This window comes from Pelodiscus sinensis, chromosome 4 (genome assembly GCF_052426305.1).
Source record: "Pelodiscus sinensis isolate ZL-2025 chromosome 4, ASM5242630v1, whole genome shotgun sequence".
NCBI classification, from domain to species: domain Eukaryota; kingdom Metazoa; phylum Chordata; order Testudines; family Trionychidae; genus Pelodiscus; species Pelodiscus sinensis.
Window position 1 is genome coordinate 77,649,174 of NC_143055.1, and position 12,402 is coordinate 77,661,575.

The following is a 12,402-nucleotide window of genomic DNA, read 5'->3' on the forward strand; positions in this document are numbered from 1 at the left end:
AACAAACCATTACCACTTTCCTTAAGAAAAATTGTGCCTCTCTAATCTTCTAGCAATTTTTGAGTGTCAACAAAATAATTTAATGGTAGACACAATTTATTTTAACTTTCAAAAGTCTTTGATCATGTCCCTTACATAAAGATACAGAGGGGCAAAACTGTCATGCATAAAACTGACTAAGAGACAAAGTAGAGAAATTAATAGTCATTTATTATCATGACAATGGGATAAGAGGATGCAATAGGGAGATAGGTGGAACTGGTGCTGTTCAAAGTATTGATCAATGATCTGGAAAAGGAAATGAACAGAATTTTCAATGGCACAGTTAGGTTAGCCGTGACTAAAATATACTGAAGTATTCCAGAAGTACTTAATAGTGTCGGATGTACAGGCAGCCTGAGGGCACATCTTCACTCGCTATGCTGGAGATCGACATTCTGGTGATTGGTTTAGTGGGTCTCGTATAGACCCATAAATCAAATACTGAGGGCAGCTCTGGCTGGAGCCTATGCTCATCGCAGTTGTGAGGAGTAAAGGAAGCTGACAGGAGCATTTGTTCCCATCTGCCTCTCACTGTGGGACGCTTCCAAGCTCGGCTTAGGGAAAGCTGACTCCAGCTATGTATTCTATGTAGCTGGAATTGTGTATAAGCTGACCTGCCATGTCTAGTGTAGAGCTGGCCTGAGCCTAAGGACATGCCTACACTGTTAATTAAGTTGACCTAACTCACATGCTCAAGGATGTGACTCCTCTCCATCTGAGATGAAAGTTTCATGCTGTTCATTCCAGTGCTTTGACACTGTGAAAGCATCTCCCATTTGTATAGCTTCCACTTCTTGCTGGGTGAAGTAATTATGCCAATGGAAGATCATTCTCCCATCAGTATAGCAAGTCTTCACCGGGAACACTACAGCAGTACAGCTTCTTCAGTATATTGCTGTAATGTTGACTTTTCCTAAGTGAAATTCAGTATTGGCAAATGCAAGGTAAGATGTACAAGAAGAAATATTCTGAACAACTCATACACATAGCTGTGTCCTAAAGTAACCAGCCATTCAGGAAAAAAATAGTTGAACATTATTTCAGGTTACTCTAAGCATAAGTTTACTTTATGTGCAGTGGCAATTAATTAAAAAAAACCTAAAAGAAATCTAGAATTTGTAAACAATGCGATGAAAAATAATTAAAACATTATCCCACATCTGGAATATTATTTAGCTCTGGTCCTTTCTAAAAAGGATACAAGAGAAATAGAGGGGGCTTAGAGGCAAACAAAAGTACTAGAGTTTCAGAGGGGTAGCCAAGTTAGTTTGTAACAGGAAAAAATTAAAAAACAACAAAAAGTCTAGTAGCGCCTTAAAGACTAACAAAACACGTAGATGGTATCATGAGCTTTCATGGGCACAATCCACTTCTTCAGATGACAGAAGTACTAGAAAGTACTAGATGCATGAAGACTTGAAGAGAGATCTAAAAGTATATAATTCTATTTTAGAGAGGAAATAATGGGGGGTAAAGTAGAAGTATACAAAATAATGCAAGGAATAGATTAGGTTAACTGAGTGCTTCAAATGATCTATTCTCAGAATACAAGGATAAAGAAACATTCAGTGAAACTGAAAAGCAACAAATTTAAAAATGATAAATGGAAATATTTTTCTGCCACTAGATATCATAAAAGAAAAAAAGTAGTATGATTTTTTTAAAGGATTATCCTTTTATAAAGATAGGATTTAAAGAACATTTTGGAAAGGATATAAATTTCCATGCTTTAAAGCATAAGCGAACTCTTAACTGATGGAGATTTAGAAAAAATAAAACAAAACAAAACCTCCCAATAGAGGAAATTTTTATACCATACTTGTCCACTATGGGGTTTCTTGCACTTCCTTTGAAGCCTTTGGTGCCAGCAAGTTTAAGAAGCAGAATACTAGATTAGAACCATTAGTGTAATACAGTATGACAATTCCTCCAGCCAAAACTTTCAAAAAGCAACTCATGCTTTAATTTGTAGGTGTCTAAATGGAAATGTTTTGAAGGACCTTGAATTTCAAGAAAATAATCAGCATCCACCATGTGAAAATCAGTCCTTCTTCAGTAACCTCTAAATGATCAGAATTGGAGGCAGCACAAAACACTGCTGAATTGGTCAATGTTCCTTTGTGTAGTACCACATGAGCTTAAAAGCCAGCTGGCTTTTAGTGAAGGCTATAGAGCAGACTCATTGTTCTCTCTGTAAGTGGTCTCAGTGCCACTACATGGGACAATACACCACATCCTGCAGGTGTGTGGGTTACACAGTAACTTTAAAATCTTGGAAGGAATAAATAAGCATGTTATCCTAACTATAATCTCTATTTGAGAAGTGTACATTTAAATATTTGCAAGTCTATATGTCTATCTTGTATTTTCCAAAACAAACAAAACCTGGTTAAAATACATACTACTTTGATAATCAAATGTTATTGTTTATAATTGCCCATGTAAGATTTCTAAAGTACTCAGTTTGTCAGTTTGTATTTGTTTTCTCATTTTTTTAATAATAAAGTTGGAAGACAAATCAAATACAGTCCTCCTTTGCAGAACGGCCTGTACCATTAGCTCTCTGGGGCAGGGACTGTCATTTACAGTATATTTGTACAGAGCTTAGCACTACGTGGTTGTGGCCAGTAAATGCTACTACAATGTGAATTATTAACAGTAGACAAGCCCTGTCCCTGCTGCCCTTATCTGAGTGGCTACCACATGTATGGAAGACGAGCAGCAGGAGGACCAAGTTCTGAAGGGACATAGAGAATCCTGATAGGCCACAGTTGCGACTTTATTGGGGCTTTGCATCTATTGGTGCTTAGATTTTACCCCACGGTCAGCTCAGAATCATTGGATTGGAGTAACCTCTGAGGAACTGTTGCAGCTGCATTATGACTAGAGCAGGGAGATGATTCTGCCCTGTACCCAGTATTGCGTCCAGTTCTGGGCCCCCCGCTACAAAAAGGATGTAGGTCCAGAGGAGGTAAACCAAAATGATTAGGGGGCTGGAGCACATGACCTATGATGAGAGGTTGAGGGATTTGGGCTTATTTAGTTCACAGAAGAGTGAGGAGGGATTTGATAGCAGCCTTCAACTTCCTGAAGGGAGGTTCCAAAGAGGATGGAGAGAGGCTGTTCTCAGTAGTGACAGATGGCAGAATAAGGAGCAATGGTCTCAAGTTACAGTGGTCTCAAGTTGGGGAACTCTAGATTGGATATTAGGAAAAACTATTTCACTAGGGCTATGTCTAGACTGCAAGCCTCTTTCGAAAGAGAGCGTCTAGACTGCACGTTGAACTTTTGAAAAAGCGGCTTGCTTTTTCGAAAGAAAGCATCCAGTGAGTCTGGATGCTCTCTTTCGAAGAAGCCCTATTTACATTCAAGAACGCCTTCTTTCTAAAGAGGAACTTTCGAAAGAAGGCGTTCTTCCTCGTAAATTGAGGTTTACCGCCATCGAAAGAAAAGCCGCGTTCTTTCGATTTAATTTCGAAAGAACGCGGCTGCAGTCTAGACGCAGGTGAGGTTTTTTCGAAAAAAGGCTACTTTTTTCGAAAAAACCCCTTAGTCTGGACACAGCCTAGGAGGGTGGTGAAGTACAGGAATGGATTATGTAGGAGGTGGGGGAAAATCCATCCCTAGAGGATTTTAAGTCTGCCTCGACAAAGCTCTGGCTGAGATGATGTAGTTGATATTGGTCGTGGTTTGGGCAGAGGATTGGACTCAATGACCTCCTGAGGTCTCTTCCTGCCCTAGGATTCTATGATTCATTCTCCTTTTCCCTAATTCACCTACTAAGCATTCCAGCTAACTTGCTACTCAGGCTGAGTGCTGGCCTGCCAGCATGAAGTTAAATGCTTGAGATTAGGGAGTCCATGGTAAGTTTAACAATATTTTTGATGATAATATTTGTGTAAGTCTTATTCTGAGAGATGTTGCATATCATTTCCTTCTAAATTTAATCAGATTAGAGGGCACTCAGTGTTTCACAGAACCGGGGTTCATCCTGTTAAAGAAATAGCACAAAAGATCTCTGAGAACTGCTGCTTCAACAGGGGCAAGAACATAGCTTGATTCACTGACCAATGCTCTGGGTTACAAAATAACACTTCAACAGAAAGGAAATAATGGTTATCAAATGTCAAATGACACAAAGTATTGTTTCTATTTATTTATGTAAGTACTTAGCTTTCTCATTTCAAGGCAGATGAAAAAATATCAGTGATAAGAGAAAATTAAGCTGTCCCTTAATATGGGAACACTTTAAGGGAAGTGTTTAACTATGCATTTTTTTCAAATAAAAGCCAATTGCCATCAAAACAAATCAACAAACACCTATAATTAGAGACTTTCACAATACACAAATGAGTCACAATAATTATTCCTCTTAATTAAGGAATTTGGCAATGACTCAATACAATGAGAAATTGATCCAAAGTAAAAAGAGCCTGGTTTTCCATTCAGACCCCCTTGGATTCAAATAGTGCCCCTGTCGTGAACAGGGATGGGGAGAAGGGAGATATCTGCCCCCAGGAATCCGATTGCAGCAATAGGGCAAACTCTGTATATGGAGCTAAATATTCTAGATGAGCCAGGCTTTTGACTAGGCCCACACCCAAGGCTGCAAGCTGTGAAGTTTGGCTGGAGAACAGAGCTATCCTTACCATATGCAGACTACACAGTTGCATAGGGCACCCAAAAATTTGGGGCACCACTGGGTCTTAAATGTCCATCCACGTGCTTTTTCCTATCCCTGTTCTGTGACTCTGCTTCCTCCAGAAAGGATCTAATTAACTTAAAAGTGAAAAAGCCTGCCTGGCCTATTAGCAGAAACCCCAGGTATATACTGCCAGTTTCTGAATTCACTGTGTTAGTCCACAGGTCCTTAGTTGGAAGTCTGTTTTAAAAATATTTCATTAGTGTGTTGCTGAAGATTATGCTCACATCTGTAAATAACAGTCATTCTTCCCCCCCCCCCCCCTTGTAAGGCATAGGGGCACCAATTCACTAGTACTGAATAGAACCACATAAAACCTGAGGAGGGCCATGGTGGAGAGCCCAAGCTGCCCCAAGTTGGGCAATGTTGCAAGTTAAGGATCGACCCATCTCCATGCCAGGGGTGGCTAATGGGTTGTGTAACTGAGCAACGCACAACCAGAGACGCTTGAAAGGTCAGAGGAGCTCCTTTCCGGGCGTGAGCCAGGGGGCTCTGACTCATCCCGGGGGAGCGGCGATGAGCTGTCTCCTGCGTGACCGGGCCGCAAACATGATCAAACCAGGAGCGGCGGTGGCCTGGCGGGGGGCGGTGCAGGTCAGAGAGGGCAGCACTCGCCCATTCCTCCTTCCCCTCTCTCCCCCGGGAAAGCGCCAGGGGCTCCGCTGGAGGCTTTGGGCCGCTGTCTGGCAGGTCAGCGCTTGTTTTGCTGGCGCTGAAGCCTTCCCCTCGCCCGGAGGGGGCAGAGACTGGCCCTGCTCCGGCTGCCCCGCGCTCCGCTCTAGCACCTGTTGTGAGCCACTTGGCAGTCCCGCTCCGAGAGCGCCAGGCGGCGGCTCCGCTTTGCGGTGCTTCTCCTCCCCCCGCTCCCTGCAGCCTCCGGCCGGGCTGGCCCCTCCTGCCGACGCGAGGGGCACCCTCCCGCGGGCGTGGGCCCTGGGCCGAGGCGTGGCGAGGAGGCGGCTCCCGGGAGAGGGGTGCGCGGCAGGCAGGGTCCGGGGAGCCGGCAGGAAGGGGGGCGGGCGCGGGGAGCAGGGTCCGGCTCGCTGGGGGGCTCCGGAGCGAGCCTCTGCGCGCGAGGAGCTGCTGTCGCGTCAAACTCAAACCAGGTGCCGGCCGGGCTGCGTGCGGCCGCTGGCGGGGGAGAGCGGAGCCGCAGCCGCCTGCCCGGCTCTGGGCGCCCCCCCTCCCCCGAGGCCGGGCCGCAACACGCGGAGGGGCGAGGGAGGCTGCCCCGCAGAGGGCGAAGAAGGGGTCTCGCAGGGAGCTCGCCTCGCTCTCCGCCCCCTCCCCGGGCTGCTCCGCTGGTGGAGCTGCTGACAGGTGCTGTGCCGAGTCAGCGGCCACCCCTCGCCTCCCCTCCTCCCGTGGCCCCAGTGCGCGCTGGGCGCCTTCGCCAGCCTTCCCGCTCCCAGCCCCGCGTCAAGCTGGTTGGGGGCCAGATCGTGCTTTGATCCGTCGTCCTCCCCCCCCCCCCAACCTGGAGACCCGGAGAAGGGCGCTAGGACAAAGTTTTGGATGGGATTATGTGGCAGCTACCCTGCACTTCTGCGCTGCCAAAGCAGGCTCAGGGCTGCTCTCTCCCCAGCGGCGCAGCCGTCGCCTGGTGGTGGTGAAAGAGGCTCGGGGCTTGCTGGCGATCTGAACGTGCCTGGTGTGTGTGAGAGCTTCCCCCGGTCAGCCAAATGCACCTCTTCGCCTTACTCCTGCTGACATCTGCCCTGGCCAGCCAGAGACATGCAGCCCGAGCGGAGTCCAGTTTGAGCGGCAAGCTGCAGTTCTCCAGCGCCAAGGAGCAAAATGGTAAGGGCAGCCGGGCTGGGGGAGGAGGGGGTGCCTGAGCTCTGCGACTTCAGAGGCCAGGCTGTCACGAGCCTGGGACCCTCTCAAGTGAGTGTAACTTTACCATGCACAACACACCGCGCGGGTCGTCCGGAGCGAGGCTGTAAAATATCTTGTTGAAACTCACTGCGGGAGGGGGGGAAAAAAAATCTTACGTCGCCTTTTAAGATTGAAGCCAAAATGAATGAGACTTGGCAGGTCTGGCATCGCTGTGCGTTTGCCACTGCAGGAAACTTGTCAGCCTCGTTACACTGAAGTAGTGTAGGTAAAGGGGCATCGATTAACTAGCCAGCAGACAGCAAAGTGAAAACCTCATAGCCAGTTTGGAGACTTGAGATTGTGGAGGGTGGCTTAAAATGTCTTTCCTTTAATATCTTTCTTTCCACCTTTTTTTCTCCTCTGGTGGGGTGTTTTTGTGTCTGCTGGTGAATGAACACTATTTTGTATGTTCTGGAAACCAGCTATTCCTGCGTAGGAAATGAAAATTACTTTCAGCTTTCAAGTATACCTGAAATGTTTAGAAAACTCTCAGATGCAAGTTCCCTTGGGCGGGGATTGCTCTGAGCTGGAGAAAGGCTCCTTTCATATAGGCAAGGGCAGCTTCAGGGTGTGTAATTTGCTTAGCCTCTGAACTCCATATGATTTACATTATTCAGATTTTTAAGCACCTTTTCTCTTGGTCTGCTATTATGAAGTCATTTTACAGAATACTTTAAAAACAGAAATTTTGTACCACATGAAACCACACTATTTATGCAGAATGTCTACAATTAGGTTATTAAACACCCTGTTTTTCAGTGATGTGTGCTGGTACATAAGGGGGAACTCTTAGCAATTTGCAGGTTAGCTAGAAGGTTGTTTCTCCTAGGCAAACCAATGCAAAGGCACAAACTATTCCCATACTTTTTGTAGGTTATAAATCAAATATAACAAAATGTAAAGTCTTGCTCAGTTCAGCAAAAACTGCCAACTTTGAAGTTGGTAGTCTCTTGATATGAGAATTACATTGTATCTTTTAATACAAAGTAAATAAAGAATTAAGTGTTACAAGGCATTATGTGAATTAACAGAAGATGTGGGCATTATCAAATTTAGCAGAAGAGATTAATATTGCTGTGCTTTGCTAATGTGATGACATATGGCACCTGCAGACTGCCAGGGCTGCTGATCAAAGAGCAACATAGGGATCAGCCTCTAATAAGAGCAACTCCAAATGGTCAGGTGAAAGTGATCAAAAGAGTCAAACCTAGCTATACCCTGACAGGAAAATTAAGCAAACTAATATTTGTCCTCAATACAGGAAAATATCTATGTTGTGGGAGAGTAGAAATATCTCTCATCTTACCAATTCATCTTACTGATGGAGGTTTTAAGGAGCTAGGTTGTGACAAAGTGAACTCAGAGCAAATGTAATAATAGTAAAAAAAAAAAAGCTGTACTCTTTTATTTACATAGTGTATACAAGCAGCATATTGCAGTGTATGAATGATCATTGTTTTCTTAATGCAGAGAAAGTTAGTGAGAGACAACAGGTTGTAAGCCTTCTACAAGGGATTTGTGATATGACAGGGCAGCAGGGTCCTAAAACTGTGGAACTGCTATACAGGAGAGAGATAGTATTGCTATAAAATAAATATTTATGGACAATATAAATAGTTGTAGCTGACCGCACAGCATATACACTGTTCATACTCTAGCAATGCAGCTGCCTGAGGTCAAGCTTCAGGTGGCTAATGATCCAGTTTGGCACTTTGTGAGGTACAGTAACTACATCTCAGTCTTGCAACAAATATAAATCCAGAAGAATTAGAGTTCCAAAAATGTTTACTCTTAGTATAATAAATATAGTTCATATACTATAGCCATCTGAATTATTGTGTAGGTATGCTTTCATTTCTTGCTCTTAACTGTTGAATTTAGCCTAATGTAACATTTTAGCTAAAACTCAAAAAAATCCTATTTTCTTGACATGCTTTAATTATTTGAGGGCTCAGTAACACTGGTCAGACCAGTTTTAACTTGATTTAGAGTAATTTTTTTTAAAACTCTACAGCAATTTAAAGATTGTATAGCTTTTGGCTAGAGGCAGGTTAAAACACCATGTAGTTGAATAGTAGATGTTGCTGTTCACGTCAGAGTTCTATATACAATGTTTTGGTTAGAAGAAAAAGGGAAGGAGGGGAAGTGGCTGGGAGGGAAAAACACTTCCCTTCCTCATCCTAGAAATAAAAAGTTATGTCTCTTATTTGTTAAACTGTTATCCCCCCCCAAACAATTGTACTACAACACAAATTAAAATAGTATTCAACTGCATGTTAGAGTAGATTTTGGTTCAAACTGCTCTGGGAGTTAGTTAACTTTATCACTTGAATAAAGTTAAGCATGTTCATAAGTGTTTGTGATCTGGTCCTTGGTGTCAAGAATCCAAAACATTGTCAAGATGTGATTTATTTATTTATTTATTTGTTTATTTATTTATTTTGGTGACGGTACTGCTCGGTATGCAGTTCTGGCACCTCCCAACGCAGTACCAGCACCTCCTGTCAGAGCTCAACAACTTTTCCCCTGGAGTAACAGCACTCCCCCCATACCTCCCCTTCACCCCCCCCCCAAAAAACACTGGATGTAACTGTACAGTCTGAGCATAGGTGACTAGTGGTAGCACTTGGGAGGTGCACCACCCCTCATGTCGCTGCCACAATTTTAATTGCTAAATGGACTGACCCCCACATGCCTCCCTGCCTCTCTGGGTGGCCCTCCTGCACCCCTCCACCGGCACTAGTTTTCCCTGACTGTGATTTGTAGGGCAGGTACTGGCAGGGGGGATATAAGGACTTCACTTGTTGTATTGCATATAGTCTGTATTTTTGTACACAATTACAAGATAGAAAGTCTCATGAGAAATAAATATTTTACCACCACCTGCTAGGAATTCAGTATGATAGATGCTAAGAGGTCAATATAGTTCTACATGAAACCACTTAGAACTACATATTTGCTTTAATCCCTTTGGTATAATACGTTAAGGTTTCTTGAAGGTGTATTCCTACACGCTGCTTGGCCTTAAGGAGTTTTAAGATTATTTAATTCAGCTATACTTAGTTGAATTACAAAACTAAAGATTAATAAGGTGTTACATTTGGAGCTCCAAATGAAGTGATTATTTGGTAGGCCTGAGATTGGAGTAAATGATATAGTTTGTGGGGATTCCATTTATATGGATGAATTGTTTCCACATTTCTGTGTAATTTTGAATGAGTGCTTGAATGGGTTGGCAAGCTTATGAAAACTTCCAAAGTTTTGTCTCAGCTCTCTAAAATACCCATAGCCGACTTTGTACCCATACCAAAACATGGACCAAAACAAAAACCTTCAGAGTTCCACTTACTCTTTTGAGAAACTCCCAATCTGCCTTGCATAAGACTTAATTACATTCAGTGATGATTTGCATTTTTCTTTCTCCTGTTACTTCTCACATCTCTCTTCCTGTTTTTCTGTTCATCCTTCCACTTTTGAACCTCTCCTTTGTCTTTCAGTCCCCCACTCATGGTTCTGTTGCTTAAACATTTGAGAAAGTGACTGCAACTCCATTTACATGTTTTTGCGATAGCACGATTTTTTTTTTTTAGGGAATGTTTTTTAATTACACGACCATCCCTGGAACAACACGATTTCCCTAGCTGGCCCATTGCTGGCAGCTGTGCAGGGCTTCCCCCGCCTCCCTGCAAAGCGGCGGAGGGTTCACCACTCACCGTGCCATTCCCTGGTGATCCCCCTCCTCGCCTGATGCAGTGCAGGTCCCGGCAGACCCGTCACAGGGGCATACTCCCAACCCAATCCCCCTTACCTCTCCTCTCCTTCCCTTCCCCAGAGCCAAACACCTCCCCTCCCTGCTGTAACCCAGTCCCCTTTCTCCCCCAACCATATGTCCTGATCTCAACAGACACCACCGCGTGAAACGCAACCCCCACCTCTACCATTATTTTCAATGGGAAAATTGACCCCGCATAACACATTTTCACTTAACACAATCATTTTCTGAAACATATCTATAGTGTTAAATGAGGAATTACTGTAATTCTATTAAATTATAGAAATCAGGATATACATAATACTTTGTGTAAGATGACAGGAAAAGCTACGATTAGATGCCATGTTAAAATATTTTGTTTATCTCTAATCTGCTTTTAAAAACAATAAAACTACTAAAGAACTTCAGGAGACCCAAAGGCTTGTGATCAATCAACACACAATCAATTAATTCACATGGAATCAAATTTAAAGCACGAATAGCAGCAATCACAAGTGGCATACCAGTGCCTTTGTTGATTTCTCTATAAGTGATTGCCTCATCAATGGAGCCTCTGCATATGAGTTAATGCTCCAATTCCTGCAACAGTTTGTTAAATGATGATAAAAGTATAAGCAGCGAGGAGTCCTGTGGCACATTATAGACTAACTGAAGTGTAGGAGTATAAGCTTTCGTGGGCAAAAACCCACTTCGTCAGATGCATGTAGACTTAGTTTATAGTTTATAAAGAATTCTGGATGGAAAGTGACACCACTTTTAGTAGAGCTTCCTGAATTATTTACAACATAGCTCAAGCCCATTTAGAGTGGAATATGGTAGCGGGTATCATAGACCAGCGAAAGCTAATCCTCCCCTAAACTGGGGTGTGGCCCTACCATTGCTCCCCCTTTCCACTTAAACTAATGGGGGCTGAGCTTCAACAGGCAGCCTGGGGCCCAGGCCTGCCAGAGTTGGGGCGGCCCGGGGCAGTTTGGGCCAACCTGAGGCTTAGGCGTCAGGCTGGCCCGGGGGCAGCTGGGGTAGGCAGGCCAGTGTCCCTCTGTCCCCGGTGGGGACGGGAACTTGGAGGGCCCAGCGCTCTGTCAGACAGGAGATTGGGGCTTTGTTTGGAAGGGTTGGGGTCAGAAGGCTAGCCTCACCAAGTTGGGTTCATCTACCACCTATGGTCTGGAGGTTAATAGAGTCTAAACCTGTAGGCAGTGATATGCAAAAAGCTCTATGAACATGGGTGATGTTTCAATGAACCGCTGAAGAACTTATATTCATTGAATCTCCTCATCCCCATGCTTGGTGTCCCACATTTCCTCTGAAAAAGCCATGGATTGCCAACTTTTTACACCAGAGATGTTCAAAGGTAGATTGAGGCTATTTGCTTCAATCAAAGACCAGCAAGTGTTAGAAAGTCAAGATTTCAAGTATATACTTTATTTAAACTGATAAGAAAACTCACCCTAAAGCTATGCTTTTCAAAACAGTTCAATCTAAACATTCTCTACCAGCTATAATGGGTCCAACAAATACCAAGAAAATCTGCTAATGATGGGAGAGGCAGTTTTGTGAAGTCTTCTTTACTGGAAAATAGCTGTCACGTGTTCAGAATTATATTTATTCAAAAGAAAAACTAGACCCAATAAACTTCTGAAGTTTAATCTGTTTCTGTCTAGTTCAAAATGTGGTTTGGTATGAAACATTTAAAATCCTTTTATGGAAAGAGTGAAGAGTTGTACAACTCCCTTTTAAAAGTTTTGAACAAGGGATTTTGTGGCAAATTGGAAAAGTTGAAACAAATCTTCAAATATGAAATGAATGTAGTAAATTACCATGCAAGAACATTTTAAAACTCATCACTGGTTTTGTAGTTTACTGTTAACATTATTACTACTACTATGTACCATATTGCTTGTAACCTTTATTTCAGCTACTCTTCTCTGTTAGGTAAAGTTTGTTTTAGTAGTGTGGAAAGTTCCCTACATTTTGCCAAGTCTGTTCACTTCTGCCTTTTCTCTCC

General features: G+C 43.5%; 1 protein-coding gene across 4 annotated transcripts in view; it reads left to right on the plus strand.

Annotated features, from left to right (window-relative positions):
- The first annotated feature begins 5,214 nt into the window (after nt 1-5,214).
- PDGFC (platelet derived growth factor C) overlaps nt 5,215-12,402 on the plus strand; it is a 199,064-nt gene continuing 191,876 nt past the window's right edge. The window contains exons 1-2 of one of the 4 annotated variants that reach the window (XM_075930117.2): nt 5,215-5,338; nt 6,330-6,544. In XM_075930117.2, coding sequence (XP_075786232.1) covers nt 6,427-6,544 — 118 coding nt within the window. In that variant the 5' untranslated portion in view covers nt 5,215-5,338; nt 6,330-6,426. The other 3 variants (XM_075930118.2, XM_075930119.2, XM_006121850.3) reach the window with 3 other exon arrangements.